The sequence below is a fragment of the Gorilla gorilla genome, chromosome 1 (genome assembly GCF_029281585.2).
Source record: "Gorilla gorilla gorilla isolate KB3781 chromosome 1, NHGRI_mGorGor1-v2.1_pri, whole genome shotgun sequence".
Lineage (NCBI taxonomy): Eukaryota > Metazoa > Chordata > Mammalia > Primates > Hominidae > Gorilla > Gorilla gorilla.
The window spans coordinates 53262302-53285564 of NC_073224.2; the positions used below are offsets into that span (position 1 = coordinate 53262302).

The following is a 23263-nucleotide window of genomic DNA, read 5'->3' on the forward strand; positions in this document are numbered from 1 at the left end:
AGCCAGCTCACATGGTAGGAGTCTTTCTGGTTTTCCTCAGGTAGAGGTAAAAGCCCTTTCCTTTATACTGTTCATACACAGTTTCACTCGTGTCTGTGTGAAGAGACCACCAAACAGGCTTTGTGTGAGCAACGAGGCTGTTCATTTCACCTGGGTGCAGGTGGGCTGAGTCCGAAAAGAGTCAGCGAAGGGAGATGGGGTGGGGCCGTTTTATAAGATTTGGGTAGGTAATGGAAAATTACAGTCAAAGGGGGTTGTTCTCTGGTGGCCAGGGGTGGGGGTTGCAAGGTGTTCAATGGGGGAGCTTTTGAGCCAGGATGAGCCAGGAGAAGGAATTTCACAAGGTAATGTCATCAGTTAAGGCAGGGACCAGCCATTTTCACTTCTTTTGTGGTGGAATATCATCAGTTAAGGTAGGAACCAGCCGTCTGGTTGTGCACGTGCAGGTCACAGGGGATATGATGGCTTAGCTTGGGCTCAGAGGCCTGATGCACAGCATTATTACAAACACTTAGGACACAGAGGTATCCATTCATGGATTTCTTTCCCTTTACCAAGGTATGAGTTCCTCAAGGGTGTGCTGCTATGTATATTATCCATCCTTGAACGCTTAGCTGGGGACCTGGCACGTGACCGATATCCACTGAACATCCGTGAAGTGAACCGAAGTAGATGTTTAGTAGCCAGGTAGGAGCAGCGAGGGCGTCACCTGGCAGTTCTCATTCTAAAGAAGATGGTGTAGCCTGGGAGGGTCATGAATCCCACTTTTGCAACCAACCTTCCCTCAGAAGAGAGAGTCTGGGACACCCTGTTCTAACCCTTCTGTGGACTTCCGCATGGCATGTAGACCATTCCAGATGACTTGGTCTATGCTCTCTGTCGTTGAGATGGCTCTTTTACTGTTGTGTATGCACACTGCATCTCCCCAGTTAGCTTTACTTGGGCAGGAAAGACGACCGTTTTGTGTCTTTCTGTGTCTGCCTCAGTACAGAGCTCCTGGGAGACCTTCGACAATTTAGTACATGTAGCTTGAAAGAACCCGAGGCTTTGGGTTTCAAATGCAGCTTTCAGATTTCTGGTCTGACTTTAGGAATATATATTTTTTTTGTCTGTGGGTGGGCAGTCTTGTGGAATTGAGGATTAATTTTTCATGAGGGTTGTGAGTTTGCGAGAAATTCTTCAAGAAAAGGCTTTGGGGCTGGGCATGGTGACTCACGTGTGTAATCCCAGCACTTTGGGGAGGCCAAGGTGGGAGGATCACTTGAGGCCAGGAGTTCCAGACCAGCCTGGGCAACATAATGAGACCCTGCCTCTATTTAAAAATAATGAGAAGAAAAGAGGAAATAAAAGGCTTTTGGATAGCTTTCGTAGGAATTTCTTAAGAGTATAATCTTTTCCCCACTCATCTTGTTAGAGCAATTAAGAGGCTTTGGGGCTGGGCATGGTGGCTCAATGGTAGGGGGTGGGTGGCAAGATGACTTTATTTTTATTTTTATTTTTTTTAAATGAAGTCTCGTTTTGTCTCCTAGGCTGGAGTGCAGTGGTGCAATCTCGGCTCACTGCAACTTCTGCCTCCCGGGTTCAAGCAATTCTCCTGCCTCAGCCTCCCAAGTAGCTGGGACTACAGGCATGTACCACCACACCCAGCCAATTTTTGTATTTTGAGTAAACAAGGGGTTTCACTATGTTGGCCAGGCTGGTCTTGAACTCCTGACCTCAGGTGATCTGCCTGCTTTGGCCTCCCAAAGTGCTGGGATTACAGGCGTGATCCACCACGCCTGGCTGGCAAGATGACTCTGAAGTGTTATTCTTGACCTGTTCACACCGTTGAGTTCACGCAGGGTGTTTTTCATATTACTTTATTTCCTGTACTGTGAAGTGTGTTGAAATGTGGAAGTTATTTCACAAAGTTAACAGGGTCTTCAAGAGAGAAGAGATATACGTGCAGAGTATACACATACACCTACGTACACACCTGTATATGTCGATGACGACAGCATGGAGGGAATGAACTTGTGCATGGAGAAGGGGGCTTTTTTTAAACTTGAAAGAAAGCCCATTCTGTGTGTGTTTGGAGGAGGGGAGCCTGTAAAGCCTATTTACCTTGAATCCCCTCTGGCTTACAGGGCAGAGAGCAACGGAGAGCAGACATATTCTAGATTTGGCAGTGGGATGATGGTGATTGCGTTGCTGCTCAACGAGTCTGGGTTTGCAGGATCAAGGTAATGACCTCTCCCCTGAGGGCCTCATCAAAGGGGCTGAGGCTGCAAGCTGTGAATAAGATGCAGAAGGGGCTCTTATCCAGGCCGAAGCACCAGGTTGCTTTTGGCCATAATAACGCGTGGACTTTAAGCAGGAGCCTTGAAGAAACCAGCTGCAGCTAGAAAGAATGCGGCGATTGTAGTGGAGCACGGGGAAAGGAGGCTATAATGAAATGGGCCCTATTTTCCATAATTAGCAAAAAAGAAAGGTGAGAAGGAGCATAATGGGAATTTCTTGAAGTTAGGGACCCAGCTTAATCCAATTTCTTAAAAACCTCTGGAACTTTTTTCATCCTGACTTGGGGGTGGGCACTGTGTCTTACTCATTTCTAGAACATCCATCCTCTATGCCTCCCACCAATATACACACGCAGGGGGCTGAGAAGGGGCAGCATCCCTTGGAGGAAGTTAGGGGGAAAGGTGAAGTCGCGGCAGCCCTGTCTGGACCGGGTTCCACTTGGAGACCTGCCAAGCTGCTCACCTGGGCCAGGCAATGGAGGGTGGGGAAGCCTCTGGGGGAGGGACAGTCCATACAGAAAATAAATTACTGCAAGGGAAGGGGCAAATATTTAGGACTTGTCCTGCATTCGAGTATGATTTAAAGTGTGGAGCTGCAGACTCGGAACATGAGCGCCGGAGGGACCTCAGAGGAGCATCTTTTTTTTTTCTTTTTTGAGACGGAGTCTCACTCTGTCGCCCAAGCTGGAGTGCAGTGGCACAATCTCGCCTCACTGCAACCTCCGCCTCCCCGGCTCAAGCGATTCTCCCGCCTCAGCCTCCCAGTAGCTGGGATTATAGGCGCGCGCCACTATGCCTGGCTAATTTTATTTTAGTAGAGACGGGGGTTTCACCATGTTGCCCAGGGTGGTTTCGAACTCCTGAGCTCAGGCAATAATCTGCCCGCCTCGGCCTCCCAAAGTGCTGGGATTACAGGCGTGAGCCACCGCGCCCGGCATGGAGCATCTTATCCACCTCCTCGGTTTACAGATGAGGGAGCTGAGAAGGCACCTGGAAAGGGCCTACAACAAACGGGAGCCGACTATGTCCTCACCTGGGCTCACTCACGATGGGAATGAGCCCAGCCTGGGGACGTTTGTGCCCGTTAGACCCTAGAGGAGAGCGACACCATGCACACGGCCCATGGCTCTTCCGTGTTGGGACCCCACGGGCCTCCTCCACCGAGGAAAATCACCCCAGGAAGAGGGCCAGGCGCAAGACTGGGACCAGCTGTTACTCCCACCAGCCACTAGGTGGCACCAATGCGTCTGTCTCCGAGGAGGAGGCGCAATTTGAAACGTGGTGGGGCTTCTGGGAGATGTCCAGGTGCTCCGCCCCTTCCTCCCTGTTTCTCAGGAGCCGCCTCCCGAGGGTGGAAATGGCTGGGCCGCGCACACTGATGGAGAACAGATGGCGGGGGCGGGGCTGCTGCCTCTTCCTTCCCCCGCCCCCACAAAAACACTGTGAACCCTCCTCCCTAAACCCAAGGTTGGGCAAGGGGGCCGCAGGACCCATCGACGTCACGCGGGCCCATCCCGGGCTTGAACCCTTCCCCTATCCCATGGCTGCTTCCTAGTTCCTTGGGCCATTCTTCTCCTTGGCTGTTCCTCCTGAGGCCCAGCCAGGAGGGCGTGTGCTATGTTCGCCCTGGAACGGAAGGGGGCGCCCTGCGCATCCCTGTGTCCTGCTGGCCAGATGCAGGCCCCTGCCGGGAGCCCTGACCCTGCACCCTACCTCCGTCATTCCCTCGCTCCTCCTTCCCGATACCCGGGCCAGCAGGGCCAGGGCGATGTCTGGTGCCGGGGAACCAAGCGGCGGAGCAGCAGCTTTGCCAGAAGGGATCCTTGGCCCAGGAGAACTGGGTTTCTCGGCCTCTTTGAGCCAGAGCTGCCGAAGATGGAGGAGTCCCCAGGGGGACTTTCTGAACCTTACCTCCGGGCTGTTTGCTCGGCCAGGACCAAGATCAGATAGTCCACGGCCCAGATGTACCCAGGAGTGGCGGGTGGGGGAGGAGAGAGAAGGGGACACCAAGTCTTTAGACACATCTGTGTTTCTGGAGCAAAGGGAAACCACAGAAGGCCAGGAGTTTGGGTGTGCACTGGGTGTCTTTCAACTGGGTGAAACCAAACTGAGCCCTTGGAAGTCTCGCTCCTGAGGCTGCAGAAGAATAGATGGCTTTTCCCTGCCTCGAGGGTGGGATAAGGGAGGCGAAGCTGGGAGAAAGAAAGGGAGAGAGAGAAAACGAATGGCCGGCACAGGCGCCTGGGCCCCAGCCTTCAAGTGCGGTCAGAGCAGATCCGGTGGCGGAGTGGGGCCTAGATGACCACGGACTGCAGGAGGCGGAAGCACATCATGAGGTCCAGCGGGATGGGCGGCTTCAGGTAGTTTCCATCCAGCCGCAGGTAGCGCAGGTGTGGCACGTTCTCCAGGTCCGAGGAGAAGTCATGGAACGCCACTAGGTCGTTGGGGCAAATCTGGGTTCCGTTGATTTCTACGGAAAAAGAAGACGAGAAATCAGAAGGGAGTGGAGGCTGGCAGCCAAGAAGAGGAAGGAGAAGGGGGAAGACACCCGAGAGCAAGGACTGTAGACTTCTCTCTGAAACTGGCTAGCTTTGGGAATGTGTGATCATAGATGAGCTGCCTTGACCTCCAGGCTCAGTTTACTCATTTGTAAAATGAATTAAGTTGGAATTGATCAACAACTGTTATTGCAAGTTCACTCTAGAGAATTGGAAGTAAATTTTGAACTGGGCCTTCAAGAATAGGTAGAATTACAACAGGTGGAGACCTGGGGGATGGTGTTCTGATAGAGGAATCTGTTTGAATGAAGTTGTGGAGGCCAAAATTCTGCTTGTGGGCGAATCTGGGAATAGTAATAGTGCAATGTGATGTTCTAAGGAGAGTAAGCTGGGAAGGTAGTTAGGCTTTCAAACAGTCTTTCACTAAGAGGCTTTTGATCTCTGGTCTGAGGAACGGCAGTGAACAGGACTGTCTTTGTGAGAGCGATGTTATTAATAGGATACTTGAACCATGGTATCCTGGAGCGTTAAATCTGGAAGGGTCCTTAGAGATCCCTATGTTCAGGTTTATGCTGTACAAAGATAATCCGGCTACACTGTGGAGAAGCAATGGAGTAAGGTGAGATCTGAAGCCAGCAGGTGGATGTGAAAATTACTCTGCAGGTTTTCCTTTGAATTGGATGTGAGACATGAGGATGGGCAAAAGATGGTAACTGAAATAAGGATGACAGGAAGAGGAAAGAGGATCTGGGGAGAGCTCCGGAACCCCAGGGACATGATGAGCCTACTGATTCTGAAGGGTCCATGGCCTGAGATTCCATTTCCTCCATCACATCTTGTTGGATGCCTGTGGCACCAGGCATGCCAGCATTTAAATGAACTGTTTTATTCTCCCTAAGCCTTGCCTCACTTATCATTTATGGAGGAGCAGGAGGAGGAAGAGTAGGCATCATCTTCATTGTAATTGTCTTCCTCTTCCTTTTCCTCATCTTTCTTCTTTGCCATTGGAGTAGCAGAAGGGCCCTGACACAGGGGTTTTCTCTTATGAGCTTGGGGCTGTGGCCTAGCCACCCTCATGCTGAGTTCTTCAATCTGTGAAATGGTAAGAGTGGTGCCTGCCCTGTCATCAGGGGAGAGAATGTTGGCAAAGGCATTTTGTAAGCTGTTTAAGGACAGTACCAGTGGCAGCATTACGGTCATTGTGAAGAACGTAATCATCCCACTGACCTAGGCCCCACTCAGCCCATTCTGTCTGTGAAAGGCACAGGAGACAGGCTGGATGGGGTGGGCTCATGTGGGTGAGGTGTGAGTTCTCTGACTTCAACCTTAGAAGGCTGGGATATCCTCCAGCAACCTGTTCTTCCACAATCTGGTAGAGACCTATCAGCCATTTATTAATCAAGGTATCCGTTCTGTCTGTATTTTGGCCTCATAGCTTCCTGGGGGTAATGTGTTTTATTTTAGTGTGCTGTCTCCAGGGTAAAATTAGACAGTCTTCCCCTTTTCCCATTTTTTTTTGTAAGATTAAAAAAAAATCCTCCCCTACTTCTTGAAATTATCCCAAATGAGTGAACGATCTATTCGCTCATTGTTGGTGTCGGTAGAGACACCAACAATCTCCATCTCATTCTTTGGTTTGGAACTTAAGGATCCCCAAATATCATTCTAGGGGTCCTTCTCTTTTCCCTCAATCCCTCTCTTCCCTTCTGCTGCTGCATCCCTTCTGTGAATGTAGGCTGATTTTGTTCAAGGACCAGAAAATATTATTTCACTTCTAAACCTTTCTGCTAATGCTCCGCTCCGAGCTGAAATTTTTGATTGAAGCAAAACTGCAACTTCCAGCCTCCTCTCCTGGGCTGCAATTGATACTCCAAGTCCAGAACCCTGTAAATGTCACTTAGGCAAACTCTTCCTTAAGTGCACCTAAACATCGCACCCTTCCAGATAGATTCAGAAAGCACCAGCATGCAGACCTTCTTTTCCTGACTGCCACATTTTTACCAGTTGCATACCCTGAATCAAAACCCAGGCTCAGGCTTGGGAAGAAGCATCTTCCCACAGGGGCAGGTTTCTGCAGAGGGCAGACCCAGGACATTTCAGGATAGGTATTTAAATGTCTCTGTTCTGTTTTTAGCAGAATGTCCAGGAGTATATTCCATGTCTACCCTACCTATAGATCCAGTTGCCAAGGAACTGGGGCTGAGGAAGAATGGAGGAAGAAAACCTATGACCCTCCAAGTATGGTATTCTGGGCACTTTCTCCATATTAAACTATTACATCCTCATATCACCTTTGTGACAGAAGATATTATTACCATTCTCACTTTACAGATGAGGAAACTTCCCAGACTGGTCAAATATCTTTTCAAGGTCACCCAGATAGCAAGTGGCAACGCCATAAATTGAAGTCCAGTGCCAAAGTGGATGCTTTTTATACCACCCCACCCTGAGTCTCCCTAGAGAGGGTGGAGGTGCTACACAAGCCAACCTCCTTGCCTTCGGCCCCGCCCCGGCCCACCCCACTCACTCTCGATGCTATTGTTGTTGAGGTACAGGTGTTCCAGCCTGTTGTTGATGGCGGGCACACTGCTGATCCTGTTGTGAGACAGGTGGAGCACAAGCAGGTTGGAGATATTAAAGGAGTTCTTGGGGAGTCCCCTGTCTGTCAGCTTGTTGTAGTTAAGCCGAATGAAGGCAAGATTGGGAAAGCTCTTGAAGTATCCGTTAGGGATGGTCTCAATCTTGTTACTGTCCAGGTAGAGCTGGTGAATGGCGGTGGGGACCCTGGGCGGCATCTTTCTCAGGATGTTGTGGGCCAGGTTGAGCTGCATGAGGTTCTTGAGGCCCTGGAAGGTGTCGGGCTTGAAGACGCCATCGCTCAGCCTGTTGTGCTGGAGATCCAGGAGCAGCAGGTTCTCCAGCTTGCTGAAGACACCAGGCGGGATTCTGGAGATGTGGTTCTGGCTCAGCCTCAGCTGCTCCAGGTTCCGGGGCAGGGCCGAGGGGACCTCTTCCAACTGGTTCTTCTCCATGTAGAGGAACACCAGGCCGGGCAGTTTCTCCAGCACCCTCTGGTCTATCTTGCGGATTCGGTTGTTGTCCAGGTTAATCCATCGCAGGCCTGTGGCATTCTGGAAGGACTCCACCGGGAGCTCAGTGATGAAGTTGTTCTGGAGATAGAGGTAATGGATGCGGGGCGGGATGACAGGGACCTTTCGCAGGTTGCGGCTATCACAGTAGAGGGCAGACGGGAAATCAGGGGGGCAGTAGCATTCGCGGGGACAGTCAGGGAAGATAGATGGAGGGCCTGGAGGGAGGGGAGGAGGCAGGTCTGTTGGCTCTGCTGGTTCATCAGGCTGAGGAAAGCTGGGTGTGGGCCTGGGCCTGGGCCTGGGTCTGCGCCCGGGCCCAGTCCCGGGTCTTGGTCGTCTTGTTGGCTGGCCTTGGGCCACTGAGGCCAAGATGAGAAGTGGGAGGAGCCAGCAGAGGGGTGACCTCATGATCCAGGTGATGCACCTGCAGGGAGAAGACACATAAGGTCATTATCCTTGGGCCCTCAGTAACTAGTTGTCATGTTTTTGAAGCCAGAGTTGGGCAGAACTAGAGCTCCAGGGAAGATGGGCAGAGCTCAGGGAGCTGTAGAAGCATCTCCTTGTTTGCCTGTACCCAGCAGGTAAGGGAATAACAAGGGCTTGAAGCTCTGGATTCCCTGGCCATTGGCTTAGCCACTCGATGTGTTGAGCCTGCTCTGAAGAGGGCGGGAGGGGGGGCATGCTGGTAGAAAGCACATTGTTGGCCAGGTGCAGTGGCTTACACCTGTAATCCAGCACTTTGGGAGGCCAAGGTGGGCAGATCATGAGGTCAGGAGATCGAGACCATCCTGGCTAACACGGTGAAACCCTGTCTCTACTAAAAATACAAAAAAATAGCCAGGCGTGGTGGCGGGTGCCTGTAATCCCAGCTACTCGGGAGGCTGAGGCAGGAGAATGGCGTGAACCTGGGAGGCGGAGTTTGCAGTGAGCCGAGATCGCATCACTGCACTCCAGCCTGGGTGACAGAGTGAGACTCTGTCTCAAAAAAAAAAAAAAAAAAAAAAAGGCACATTGGGGCTGGTGGGACAGTGGCATACACGCCTGTAATCCCAGCACTTTGGGAGGCCAAGGCGGGTGGATCCCTTCAGGTCAGGAGTTCGAGATCAGCCTGACCAACGTGGAAAAGCCCCATCTCTACTAAATACAAAAAATTAGCAGGGTGTGGTGGTGGACACCTGTAATCTCAGCTACTTGGGAGGCTGAGGCAGGAGAATCGCTTGAACCCAGGAGGAGGAGGTTGCAGTGAGCCGAGATTGCACCATTGCACTCCAGCCTGGGCAACAAGAGCAAAACTCTTTCTCAAAAAAAAAAAAAAAAAAAAAAAAGAAAGAAAGCACATTGGACTCCAAGTCAGGAGTCCTGGGGCTTGTCAGAGAAGACCCTTAACCACTCTGGCCCTCAGTCCTCCCATTCACAGCATGAGAAAATCATCAGTGTCTTCATGAGAGGGATGTTAGGATGTATGAACCTTAGAGTCCTGGTTAAATCCAGAAAGGTCCCTAAAGATCCTATAACATAGTGGTTTTCCAACTCTGCCTTCATTTCTGTGGCACACCCCTGTGGGGAGGAGACTGAGGAGATGGCCCTGGGGTACCCTCAACCCATCCCTGTGCCAACCTCAGCAGCTCTCTTTAAAAAAACCTATTATATATATTGAGGTTTAGCCAAAGCATTCATTTGTTGAGGGGCAGGGGACACGTTTCTTTGCTAAAAATGGCTTGAAATCCACCAATCAACTCCAGACCCCACCATTTGCAAAAACTGAGGACTGGAAGGAAGAAGTGGCTCGCCAAGGCCAAGATGCTGTTTAACAGCAGACCCAGGGCAAGAACCAAGGCCTCCTCCCTTCCAGAGGAGAGCTAGTGGGATCTTGGGAAGGGAGGGAAGTGCTGCTGACACCTTTGCATCCACCCTGGCTCACAGATGCTCTGGGCCTTCCCACCCATCTCCCTACTCCCTGCACTTGGCTCAGAGAACACTGGTCTTTGCCATTGGGAGATATGCCAAGAACGTCTCCCCAGATATGGAGGCTCCCGGGAAAATAAACAGGGAAGGGATTGAAAGATGAGGAGAAAACACTTTCCTTTCTTTTGATAACATATTGCTCCCATATCTTTTGGAGTTGGTGGTATTGGGGTGGGATATCAAGAAGAACCTCCTGCTAGCCTCAGTGACATTGAAATATGGAGCTGAAGGATGTTTTGGTGTTGCCCTCCTTCCCATTGGCCCCGGTGACCCCCCAGACAGGGCCATGTGGTCTGAGTTGAGTTGAAACTGGGGAAATAACAACAGACTCATGGCTGCAAACAGAAAGAGGCAGCTCCCACAGGCATCCCCCTGGCCTAGGCTAGGAAGGGTCCCCGGAGGGGATGCCCTGTACCTTCTCCTATCCAAGGATATCATTCCTATGACACCCCCAGCCAGGATCCCTGTTCCCACATTGCTTCAACTGGCCCTCTTTGCCTCTTCCTCAAAATTGGGGTGCCCCTTCCACTACCTGGAGGTCTGGACACACTGGGGATGCAGGCTTCTCTGAGATAGGGTGGGCTGGAGTATGTCCCCAGCTTGCGTCTGGACCCTGTGATCACTGTGCTGATTCAGACACTCTGCCTCTCCCACCTTCCCTTTGAACCCATGTCAGCTTAGACTTTTCTTGCTTGACCCAGTGCCTGGCTCCTTGCTGGCTTTGATCAAAGAAAGACAACAGAAGCCACTCACCAGCTGCCAAATTCTAGGACAGATGCTCAGAAGCTGAATGTGACAAGAAACTGGAAAGAGAAGTGCTTAGCCATGGATGGGTGGAGGGTGTCTCACCGCAGCTTATGTGCATGGACACACACACACGCCCTTGACCCCCCAGTCTGCACACTCTCACACACACACCTCTTCAGGTCCCATGCACATAAGCAAACTCACTCACTTATCCTCTGTGTGCGTATATGAGCCCATATGCAGTACACTGAGTATTGGAAGGAAAGAAGGAAGGCGGAAGGGAAGGAAGGCAGAGACTGTCTTTCTCCACCTCCCTCTAAGGTGGTCTCTTCCAAGGCAGGCCTCTCCAAGGAGGTCTGGAAGGCCATTTTCCCTGGCCTCCTATCACAAAGGACCTTGCAGTTAGGTTTTTGGCTTGATCTCCTGTTAAGGATATAACATTGTCGGAGATACATTGCAAGGATTAAAAAGAGAAGGCATTAATTGCAAAACTTTAAGCTTGAGTCTTGTTGGCTGAACCCCACTTCACTTGTAATTGGTGAACTATGAATTAACATTGTGTAAGTTCTGTAATTTTCTGGAAAACAGAACAGTCATCTTGCATATAAATTAAGGGGGTGGTTAAAGCATTGGTATTCTAAAACAAACATTTCTAAAAGCCTCAATTTTTGTGACCCTGATTTAAAAAAAAAATTTATTTTCTAATCACCCAGAAGCCTAGAAATGAGCTAGAAATCTTTCATACTGTGAGAAGCCCTGTCCCAAGGAGGCTCCCAGAACTGGCGGGAGTTTTTCTATATCCCTTCATTGCCTTTGTCACCGAAAGCATATGCCAGGGACTGGGCACCAATTTGCCCAGGGCTTCCAGCAAAAGCAGTGAGGCACTGTGGCTGTGATCTGTGCTGGGGGGGGCGGGGGGGGGTTTCCTTGGCTCAGTGCCAGGGCAGCCCTGGTCTTCATTGTCAGGGGTGAGAGGAACAGGCAGGTTACTCACAGCTCCACCCAGCAGGCTGGCTGTGCGTGCCTTCTCATCCACAGTAAACACAGGCCTTCCTCATCCCCATGTGCAGCACCAGACCCTTTGGGAACTTATCTTTTCACTAGTCCTCTGACCCGTTTACATTCCAAGCCTCTGGGCCTAGCCAAGCTGCTCCCAGAGCCAACAGGAGGTTCCCCAGGAAATGCTCCCAGGAGAAAGTTATGTGGGGAAGCTGAGCCTGCTCTCCTCCCCTTCCCTCAGCCCCAGGGCTGAATCAGAACCATTCCAAGTGCAGGGATGCTTCTCTCTTAAGGAAATAGCATTCATTTCTAAGGCTTTTCTCAAGGGGTGATGCCCCTTCCTGCTGGAGCTTTGCCATGAGGCAGGATGAAAAGTTCTGACAGCTGACAGCACAGCCATTCTCTCTGGCAGTGCTCCGTGATGTCCTAGGTCTCTGAAACCAGAATCCGTGTGACAGATTGAGGGTACCTGGACTCCATGGGTAGTCATAGTCCCTCCTACAAAGCCTCAGACCCACACTCTATGCTCCTGCCTTCTAGAAACTTCTGTCCAATCATAAGATTCCTTAGGATGGGTCCATGTGTGTGTTTTTAAATTTTTCTTATGCTTTCACAAGTGCACCTCTCCACCCACAGCTTTCTACTGGGCTCTGCTTATTGCTCAATCAGTGAAGGTTTGTTGACCACCTACAACAGCCAACTGCATGCAGTTCTGCTCTCCACCATCAGTTCTGGAAAAGCTGCTGCTTCACGGAAGAGAAAGGCAATTGCTTTGCCCAACCCAACATTCACTCTCCACATTAAAGAACGTTTCCTAAGAGAATCTTAATTTTTTTTTTCTTTTTTCACTTTAAACAAAAATGAGATGGGGGTCTCACTATATTGCTCTGGCTGGTCTTGAACTCCTAAGCTCAAGCAATCCTTCCACCTCGGCCTTTCAAATTGCTGAGATTACAGGTGTGAGCCACTGCACCCAGCCTCTAAGAGAGTTTTAAATTCTAATTTCAATTCCAACTATTGTGGATCTGGGCTTGACTCCTGGCTCTGACTCTCCAACCCGGGCTCCTCATCTGTGTGAGGATCAAATGAGATCATGCATTTGAAGGCATGTTATAAAGTGCAAAATCTCTGCAAGTGGCAGAGGCTTACTTACTCATTTATTTGTTTATAAAGAGCAGATTCTCTAGAGAGACTCCTTGATTTTTTTTTTTTTTTTTGGTGATACAGGGTCTCCCTTTGTTGACCAGGCTAGAGTGCAGTAGTGCAATCACAGCTCACTGCAGCCTTAACCTCCCTGGGCTCAGGTGATCCTTCCATCTCAGCGTCCTGAGCAGCTAGTACTATAGGCATGTGCTACCACAGCCGGCTAATTTTTGTGTTTTTTGTAGAGATGGGGTTTTACCATGTTGCCCAGGCTGGTCTCCAACCCCTGAGCTCAAGTGATCTGTCCACCTCAGTCTCCCAAAGTGCTGGGATTACAGGCATGAGCCACAGCGCCCCACGGACTCCTTGATTTTTAAAGTGAGATAGCCCCCTTCTCTATCTCTCTCATTAATTTAATGTTAAAACCCAGGAGTGGTGGAATGTTTCTGCTCAGGGCAGGGTTGGGTGGAAGTCCTGATGGGTTGGTCAAGTCATTAGGAGCAGCTATTTAAGGCTAATTGGCTTTGTATGGAGAGGTTGAGGTTGGGCTGGGAATGAGGTTGGGTTTGTCTCCCAGGGCTAGGCAGGGTTAGCAGCAGGGTTACGCCGCACTCTGAACTGGCATTCTTCTTACTTGTCAGATCTCCTGTCTAATTGGTCACCCCTAAGCCTCCATGCCTTGACCCAGAGCTACCCTGCAGTGGAGAATGGGGCTGCTTCTGACCCAGCGCTGTGCCGGTGAACATCGGAACACCCCTCTCTCTTTTTTCCCTTCTTTCTGTTCTCAACCTAGGTGTCTGAAAGCCATCCTGCTCTCTTTATCTCTTCCTGTAGTCCAGAAGGGTGTTGGAAGCAGGGAGAATCAGGCAGTCTTTGCCAATTTATGAGCAGAGTTAGTAGAGGAGTGAGCCTGAGCCCATTAGGGCTGATGTGGTCCTGAGATAACAAAGGAAGCTTATGGGGGCATGATGACTTCAAGATGCCCTTTTCTAGGAAGGTGAAAGGATACAAGGATGAGCTTGCCTGGGGCAGTGGGAGGACAGCCTGTGGTGCATACTAGTTAGGAGAGAAGATTCTCGCCCCTCCACCACTACCTAGTGATGCGAACCCTGTTCTGGGCCTCAGTTTTCTTATCTGTAAAATGGGAATAAAAAAATCTTCCCTATACCTATATTCCTTACCCAGTTGTCAGAAGCAAGTGCAGTTAGCAGCTTTAAAATGCACTACAGATCAAAAAGTGCTAAAAATAAAAATAACACTATTATGGAGAGACCATCTGTCTCCCCAGTGTCTACCACAAGGCAAAGTGTAAACAGAATGAAGATTTTCTGGCCTCAGGCCACTAGTTTAGAAGAGAAAGTTTTCCATTCTGAGCGGTGGGGAAGAAACCAGGGTGAGACGACTCTTCTCTGACAGCCCGCCACCTATCATATCCTCTGCCCCGTTCCCCCAGCATCTCCAAGCCTTGAAGAAAGCCTAGAAGAGTGTGTCTGATGCCTTGAGTGATTATAGATCTGAGACCCAATCCTGCAGTTCTACATTCAGATGCTTAGCTAGGTAGGCTTAGGCAAAGCAATTGCTTTTCTGCTCTATAAAATGGGGATACTAACACCTTCTTTTCTGTTTTGAGGGTTAAATAAGTTAATACATGCAAAGTGAGTGTTTTGTGAATGTTAAGGTCTTGTTGATATTATTTCAAAGTAATGGGGTCTCCTTCCCTCCAGCCTGGCTAGAGGGCAGCCCCCATGCACTGCTCGAAGGCAGGGATCCTTGTGAGTGGGGTACCAGCTCTTCCACACAGAGCAACTTCCTCCCCTTTGTGGTTTGTGAGATCACACTTGGGTCTCAGAAACAACTAACTGAGGAGACTCTGGAAGTCCCCAGCCACCTAGGGAAAGCTTGTTCTGTCTTTCTAATTCACCAACTTCTCACCGATGCTTTCTGCAACAGGTGAGGGGACACTGGCCACAGAAGGTGCAAGTCTGCCTTCCTCAGCGGGCCATGGAGTTCCACTGCGATTCTTGACTTCTCCCAGCCTTTTGCACCCAGCTTTTTGCCCCTTCCAGCCTTGAAATGCTTCGCTCACATGCCCAATAAATGGGATTGCCCACTAAGGAGGTGGAGGGGGCATGAAGAAAGTGTTCAGCTCACCCTCTGTGAGAGCCCAGACAGGTGGCTGCTGGGAAGGAGGAGCAGGGACCTATAAGGGTCAGGGGAAGGGCCCAGCACATGCTCCTGGGGTCCTGGGGCAGGCAGATTAGCAGGTGAGGGGAAACAGAAGTTCTGTGGAGCCATCTTGGGGGAACTTTCTTACTGGAATGTTCCTCTGTGGTATATATGGCTGCTTGTGCTTGCAAGGAGGAGAGAGGGAGACAGCTCTTCCCTGTTTACTCCCACTCCCCAAAAAAGAGATGGCCTATTTGGGACACTCTGGTGCTCCTTTTCCAGGACACAGTCCTTCTGCCCAGCTAACACTGCCAGAGTCTTGGGCTTAAAAATTACAGCAAAGCTCTCTCTCAGGCCCCTGATTCTCGAGCCCTGGTGGACCATCAGAATCTCCTGAAGTGTTAAAACAAGATTCCTGGGTCTTGATTCAGTAGATCTGCAGTGAGAGCCGACGTCTGTATTTTTAGTAAGCCCTCCACACTCCTCCCTCTCCTGCCCTTAGGTGACTGTGAAGATCAGCTGTGTGTGGGACCCCTGATCTCCCTACACCCCGCCTGCCTTGGGACAGACCCTCTCTATTAATAGAGAGGAATGAGCAGGGGAGCAGGAGAGGGGCCGCCCTTCAGTTTTCCCCTCCCCAACTGCTTAAGGAACTGCTGCCCTTTTTTTTTCTCCTCTGCCACAGGACCTTTTGCCAACCTAAATGGTTGGAATAATTTCAGAACGGCTTTAAAGAAAAATATTTTTCTGGCTGCCTGCAGGAAAAAAAAAATAAAAAAATGAACTGTCCCCAGAGCTGGGAATTAGGACCTTCAAGGATTGGGAACTGGGTCGCCTTCTTCTTTCTTTCCAAAAGCCAAGTGGTTTGGACCAGTGAGACAGAAATTGAAAGCTGCTGAGAAGACACTGTGCAGGCTGGAAAAAGCTGTTTTTCTCTCCCTCCTACCCAGTGAAGCCCTAAATAATGAAGAAACCCTTCCAGCTCCCGCTCTTGCTTATCTCCTCCCTATTCGGCCTGGACTTGGGATGCAAGATTTTCTTCTGGCTCTGCCATCTCAGTGGGAAAACGTACTTTATCTTTGCTCTTACAGCTAGGGAGGTGTGTGTGAGAGGGCGAGAGACAAGATGCAGGGAACATGTGTGCATGCAGGTGTGTGTGTGTCTGCTGGTGTCTGGTGACGATGTGGTCTAGCTCTGCATGTCAGATGCAGAGAGCAGAGGTGAATGGACAGGATGTCTTCATTTTGTATGGTCATGTGGGGTGATGGTAGTGAAAGTGCAGCCTCCGTGTGATGTGTGTGACTTCCACAATGTGTGACAATACACAAAAGGTGCAAAGAAATGGGTTCTGGAGTCCAGTTTCTATGGAAACACCTGATCTGTAGAAACACTTTGTGCAGCGTGGCTCTCTGTGCTACAACAAACATCTGTAGCAGGAAAGCTTAACTTTTGCAGTAAGCAAATATAGGGGTACAGAGTGATGAAAAGAAGAGGAAGAGGCTATAGGAAGGAAGTTAGGAAGACTAAATTTGAACTCATTTGAGAGGAGAAAGAGGTGGGAGGAAGGAAGGAGTGAGAGGATAGAGACTAGATCAATAAATGGACAGATCTGGAGGAAACTTACTGGATGAAAGATTCTTCCCAGTCTCCTGCCCATCTCCCGACTGGGCTTACCTGCACACACCTGCCTCTCCTCTCAGCTCTGAGTTTAGTCCTCCTCTTCCACCCCCTCCCTTCAGCGGAGCTGTGGCAGCAGACAGCCAGCTAGAAGATCTGATCTCCCAGTGGTGTGTGCGTGCTTGTGTTTGCCTGACTTTTCTTCCACCAGATCCTATTGGGGTGGGGAGGTTAGCTTGGGGGGAGGGAGGGGCAGATCATAGGGAGGGAGGGGAGGAGAGGAGGGAGGAGGGAGGGAGGGGGGAGGAGGAGAGAGGGAGGGAGCTTGGGAAAGGAGGAATGACAATAAAGTCTTTATTTGGCAGCCAAACCTCCCAAAGACTTCATCCACACACCATTCCCACTAACAGACTCGTTTTTAATAACATTTCCTTCTGCTGCTGCCACTTCTGGAGAGGGGTTGTTTGACCCATGTTTGGAAAACAAGTCAAATTAACGGAGGGAAAAGGCATGAAAAGCAACCTCTGTGTAAGCCAGGACTGGATGGCTGGGTCCAGCACTAGCCTGTTTAATTCCTCCTAACAATCGCCTTGCCTTCTGGGGCCGTTGCTCCGTAGTGTTAAATTCCTAAACCAGTGAGGGGTTTGGGATGCTTCCTCTGAGCAGTGACAGTCTTTCCCTAAGTTATCTTCTCCAGGAGGTTGCAAAGGGAGTGGAGTCTCAGGCTGGCATAGGAGATAACTTCGGTTTGGCTGCCAGGGCTGTTCTGAGAACCAGAGAGGGAGAAGTCTGGCCTGAGTTGCACAGCAAAGTTAAGGCAGAATTAAGATTTAATGTAAGACCTAAAGTCACTGTTCCTAGCTCATGTGGACAATGTAGTGGCTTCTTTCGGCTTCTCCATATCACACTTAGGTGAGATTTAGGGGCTGTGTAGTCATCACACAAAGTGATGGGAAATCCAAATTTCCCCTGTGCACATCAACACCCCAGAAGACCCAGTCAAGTAACACCACTACCTCTAACAATCCTCTAACAATGCCCCTCAATTAAGAAAGCACAACACACTTGCAGGTAAGTAGATGCCCATCAAAATTTCCTGCCATGGCCAGGCACAGTGGCTCACGCCTGTAATCCCAGTACTGTGGGAGGCAGAGGCAGGCGGATCACCTGAGGTCAGGAGTTTGAGACCAACCTGGCCAACATGGTGAAACCCTGTCTATACTAAAAATACAAAAAAATTAGCTGGGTGTGGTGGCGGGCATCTGTAGTCCCAGCTACTAGGGAGGCTGAGGCAGGAGAATTGCTTGAACCCGGGAGGCAAAGCTTGCAGTGAGCCAAGATCGTGCCACTGCACTCCAGCCTGGGCAACAAGAGCATGACTCTGTCTCAAAAAAAATAATAATAATAATAAAAAAATTCCTGCCATCCCAGCTGACTACTTAGAAAATGCAACGCAATTTTCTTCTCCATTATTGGTTCCATGGAGAGCTGCAGAGCCCCATGACAGGGGACTGCCTGCCTGCCCTCCCCAATATGGGGCAGAGGACAGAACATTAAAATTAGGGTCTGCAGCTGGGCTCAGCCACTCACAAACTATATGGTCTTAGGTGAATCACTTGATCATGAGGACCTTCAGTTTCCTCATTTACAAAATGTGGATAATATTGACCTCACAGGGTTGGGAAGATTAAATATTGTAAATGTGAGAGCACTTTATAAACTGGGAAGATATTAGGGTTTAGGAAAGGGATTACGATGAATGGTAATTAGCCTAAGAAAAGGAGAAGGAAAAATAAAACCCAGACCTTTCTCCAACCCCCTTCCACCCCAGATCTCATGGCTTCACACCCTGCTGGTGAGGTCTTGCTGGAAGACAGCACGGTTCCTCTCCAGGTTCACATTAACTGTGGCTCTGCCAGGCTGCTCATGTGCTTCATTTCTCATCCAGATGGGATATGGCGTCTTCCGCAGGCCGGGAACATCAGACCCCAGATTTGCTTGTTTCCCTTGGTATGGTGGGTGGTAGATGATAGAGGGCAAAAAAGACTGGCTGGGCACAGAGACTCAGGTCTGAAATCCCAGCACTATGGGAGACGAAGGCAGAAGATTAATTGAGCCCAGGAGTTCGAGACCAGCCTGGGCCATATGGGGGGACCCTGTTTGTACAAATAATTTAAAAATTAGCTGGGTGTGGTGGTGTGTACCTGAAGTCCCAGCTACTTAGGAGACTGAGGTGAGAGGATTATTTGAGGCCAGGAGACCAAGGCTGTAATGAGCTATGATTACGCCAGTGCCCTCCAGCCTGGGTCACAGAGCAAGACCCTGTCTCAAAAAATAATAAGGTGAGCAAAGTACAGTGAGGTGCAGGGATGATGGGTAGAGTGTCTGTGGGGATAGACAGACTGGAAGGAGTGTGGAGTATGGGCAGGGGCAGGGGTGTCACCTGTATCCATTTGTATGACAGCCATCCAAATCCCAAGAGTCTATGCTCTTGGGAATGGATGGCCAACTTCCAAGCCCTGCCTAAGCCAGTTATCTCCCTTCCTCCCTCTCCTATCTCCTGCATCCCACGCTATGCAGAGAGAATTGGAAAGAAGTAGAGACATGGCCAGCAGGATATTCAGGAGTGTCCAGAATAGAGTTTGCTAATCAGTGACTTGTGGACCTAATATGGCTTGAGTACCTAATTTTTTTTGACAGCACATTAATTTTTTAACAGTTTTGTGGAAATTTTAAAACGTATACATACTTACACAGGATAGTATCAATATCCCTATTATCTAATACCTAGCTTCAACAATTACCGACTCATGGCCAATCTTGTTTCTTCTGTGTTCCCCACTCCCACAAACCCTACTGGTATATTTTGAAGCATTGGTTAAAAAAAAAAAAGGATTTGAACACCTTTAGGGAGGACAAGCACTTCCCAGTTCAACACAGTCGCCATCCTGGTAGACAGGGGTCCAGGTTCTTGGGACGTGGCTTTGCCCCATTGCATGCTGTGTGACCTTGAAGATATCCCTCTCCCTCTCTGACCTCAGTTTTCCATTTATAAAACACGAGGTTGTACCAAATGACCTCTCAGTGCTCTTCCAACAATACTGTGAAGAGAGAGTATAAGGTTTGGGGTTAGGAAACCTGGATTAAGATGTCAACTCTGCTGTTCCCTAACTACCTGGTGAGCAGGTCTCAGCACACAAGCCTTGGTTTTCTCATCTGCCCCATCTCCCTCCCAGGGTATACCCAAGATAACATGAGGATCATTGGAAGCAATGGCAGGGGAGTATTTTGTGATACTGGCTTCATGCACCCTGGGACTATGTGGATCCTCCAGGAAGAGCCTCCTCTACTCTCCTAGAGTCTCAGGGACACCAGTGGTGTGTCTTCAACCCAGGGGAGGTATTTATCTCTTGCTGGTGTAGCCAGAGGACAGTCACAGGCACATGATGTGAATGCTGGGGCATATGGTGAGAAGTCCAGATATGCACATTGTTGCTGCTACTGCTGCCTGGTCCTAGGAGAGGGCTAGGGGCAGCATGGTTAGGAGACAGAATGCAGGGAAGGCCAGGCAGCAGAGGGAGGGGGCTCTCCAAGTTGGTGGGTTTCAGCTGCATTTGCAGAGTTGGGACCTGCCCACACTTCCCATCCAGACCGAAATCCATCTGGGGGGCTTACCATTTCTTTGACCCTCACAGTAATTGCTGCCTTGGTTACAAGCAGTGAGTGCTTAAAGCAAGAGAAGAAAGGACACAATTGTGTAATACTCTTTCCATAGAAGTACAGGAGGGAGGTACTCAAGCTTCCCACCTCCCCCGTGGTGGTCCTGAGACTTTGCCGGGAAGGAGCAGTGTGGGCCTGAAGAGTTTGGCTCAAACTGCTCAGTGGTCATCAGGATCCACAGAGGCTGGCCCTGGACGGACCCTCACCCTGTACTAGTTGAGGCTCCCAGTCCAGGGTGGGTGGGGTCTGGGCAAATGCATAACGGGGGAGAAGCTGTGTGAGTCCTGTGGCAGCCTGTCCCACCCTCCAGCCTGGGGGGCCTGGGTTGCCTGGGGTGAGTGGGCCCCTGCTGGGCAGAGACAGCATCCTGTTCATCATGGTATAACCCACAGCACCCACCAACGGCTTGGCACACCCTGGGTGCTCAGTAGGGGTCTGTTTCATTGAATTTAAGAGGGTTGAACAAGGAGATTCTCTGTCACCCTCTTTTTTTAAAAAAAAGGTTATTATTTTTTGAATAGGTAATACATTCTCTTGATTGAAAATCTAAGAGGTATAAGAGCTTGCATAGGGAAAAAGTCTTTTCCCTTGCCTATCCCCTCATCACTCACTTTCCCCCAGAAGACTGTGTGCCAGTTTCTTGTGTCCTCACAGATTTATTTAATGTACACACTAGTAACAAATAAGCAGCTATGCACTTTTATTTTCACTTAGTGGTACAGGTATATTTTGAAGATGATCATATTGGTCCTTTTGGTGATTCTTTCTCTGCCCCCACCCCCCAATATTTATTTATTTGAGCAGTCTCTCTTGGTGAACTTTTGGACTCCTCTTTTTTTTTTTTTTTTGTGACGGAGTCTCCCTCTTGTCGCCAGGCTGGTGTGCAATGGTGCAATCTCGGCTCACTGCAATCTCCATCTCCGGTGTTCAAGTGATTCTCCTGTCTCAGCCTCCCGAGTAGCTGGGATTACAGGTGCCTGCCACCAAACCCGGCTAATTTTTGTATTTTTAGTAGAGAAGGGGCTTCACCATGTTGACCAGGCTGGTCTTGGCCTCGAACTCCTGACCTCAGGTAATCTTCCTCCCTTGGCCTCCCAAAGTGCTGGGATTACAGGAGTAAGCCACCTCACCCGGCCTGGGCTCCTCATTTTTTTTTTTTTTTTTTTTTGAGATGGAGTCTCACTCTGTCGCCCAGGCTAGAGTGCAGTGGCGCAATCTTGGCTCACTTTGAGCTCCGCCTCCTGGATTCACGCCATTCTCCGGCTTAGCCTCCCGAGTAGCTGGGACTACAGGCATCCGCCACCACGCCTGGCTAATTTTTTGTATTTTTTAGTAGAGCCGGGGTTTCACCACGTTAGCCAGGATGGAGACCTCCTCATTTTTAAGGTAGGCAGTGCTGGAGTTGGAGTCTCACAAACTTGGTTGCAGGCCTGGCTCTGCCTCCTCTCCATGCTAACGGGGCGGCCTTGGGCTACGCAGCCCTTCCTGAGCCTCAGTTTTCTCCTTTTATGTCTCAGGTATTCAAGGCAGTCCATCAGCTCAGTAGTGACAGAAACACAACTTTATCCTATCATTTCACTTCTGTAATTTCTGGATCCAAGTGCTCATTTCACCAGGATCGTGAAATACTCCATCTCAGTCCTTGGTACCTGCTGGGGGGCCGCCCAGCAGCTTGAGGCAGGTTTATGCAGTGGCGGCTCCAACGGAGATGGAGGGTGTCTGTGGGGAGGGGACGTACATGGCTCCTGGCTGATGCTGCTGTGGGACACACCCTCCATCCCACCAGGCCCCTTCTGGCCGAGCAGCCCTCTGACACTTCCTAGGCTACATGTAGGGGACAAGAACTTTCTGCAGGAACTTTCCTCTCTGGAAACATGCTGGCTGCCTGGCACTCTGCCAGGGGCAGGCTCCCCGATTCCCTCTCTCGGGGCTCTCATTCTCCTCCAGCTCAACTCCTTTTACATGCACATTAAAGCCAGGGGCCCTTTTCTTTTCTGGGGAAAGAAGTTTCCATGTTCCCCTTTCTTCTGGCCAAGACACTGTGTCTATGCCCAGAAGCCCCCAAGAACCTAGGCTTATGGAAAATGAAGCCAAAGGCACATGCAGGCAGCTTCTGCTTCCTGCCTCCCCACAGATCTGATCTGCTTGTTTCGATGAGAGGAAGGGACAGGGCAAAGGCAACGGAGGAAGAAATAAAACTTATCTGTCGACCACACAGTGAGCACAGCCGGACTGGAGAATCCCTAAATCCCTCTGTGCGAATTGTCTGTGATCCTGTTGAGGGGTTGTCAGCTTGTGGATCATCTGAGCAGTCCTACAGAGAAAGGGCTGTTGACACCTGGTGGGAATGAGGGTGCTGATACACGAATGCTATAGACATGGCTTTTAGGCCTAAGTGCAAAGGCTACACCGTCAGCTGGTGTTAGCATACAGCACTAGCCTGGGGCTGCTCAGTAAGCACTGCTCTGGGCTTCCCTAGGTCTCCCAGAAGCCAGGCTCGAGTGAGTGGTGACGGCATTTTGCCTTCCAAGGTGAGGTCCTCCTAGGTTCTGGGATCTCCCAATCACATCATCCTGAAACCCCAGCCTAATTTAATTTTGTGTTGTAAAAGTCACAAGTCACAGCAAGTCACAAGCACCTGGATCGAATATCCAGGTTCCAGGTATCATCCTGAGCAAGCTTCCAAATGCCATCCTGCTCCATGTAATAGACTACTGGGTAATGACACTGCCTCATACAGGCACAGTCCCACTGCATCCTGCGACGATGGCCAGTCTGTGGACATGTGTGGTCAGTTATGCCGCATGTCACAAGGTCTAGGAGGGCAGGAGCAAGGCAGCCCTGCCAGGGACCCCCACACATGACCTTGGGGGTCCCCACATCCATTTGTGCACCAAGCAACGTCTCTAAATTGAATAACAGTAACAATAATAAAGCCTCTTGAGAATTATTATAGGCAAAGCACCCTTCTTAGCCCACCCTTCGAGGCAGGGACTGCTATAATACTCATTTAACAGGTGAGAGACTGAGGCACAGA

General features: G+C 50.0%; 1 protein-coding gene across 2 annotated transcripts; it reads right to left on the bottom strand.

Moving 5' to 3' along the window:
• Positions 1-1843: 1843 nt before the first annotated feature.
• Positions 1844-16738, bottom strand: PRELP (proline and arginine rich end leucine rich repeat protein). Of its 2 annotated transcripts, none has more exons than XM_004028191.5 (3): positions 16564-16738; positions 7305-8293; positions 1844-4749 (listed from the first exon to the last, which is right to left on the bottom strand). In XM_004028191.5, the coding sequence occupies exons 2-3, from the start codon at positions 8275-8277 to the stop codon at positions 4574-4576; spliced, it is 1149 nt and encodes a 382-aa protein (XP_004028240.1). In that variant the 5' UTR covers positions 8278-8293; positions 16564-16738; the 3' UTR covers positions 1844-4573. The 2 variants fall into 2 exon arrangements, with proteins under 2 accessions (XP_004028240.1, XP_018884557.1); XM_019029012.4 differs by having other exon boundaries at positions 16574-16735.
• Positions 16739-23263: the final 6525 nt, after the last annotated feature.

Coding starts and splice junctions, on each gene's coding strand:
- PRELP (XM_004028191.5), bottom strand. CDS start 8,277: ATGAGGTCACCCCTCTGCTGGCTCCTCCCACTTCTCATCTTGGCCTCA. Junction 4,750..7,304: donor CAACAACAATAGCATCGAGA/GTGAGTGGGGTG, acceptor CTTTTTCCGTAG/AAATCAACGGAACCCAGATT.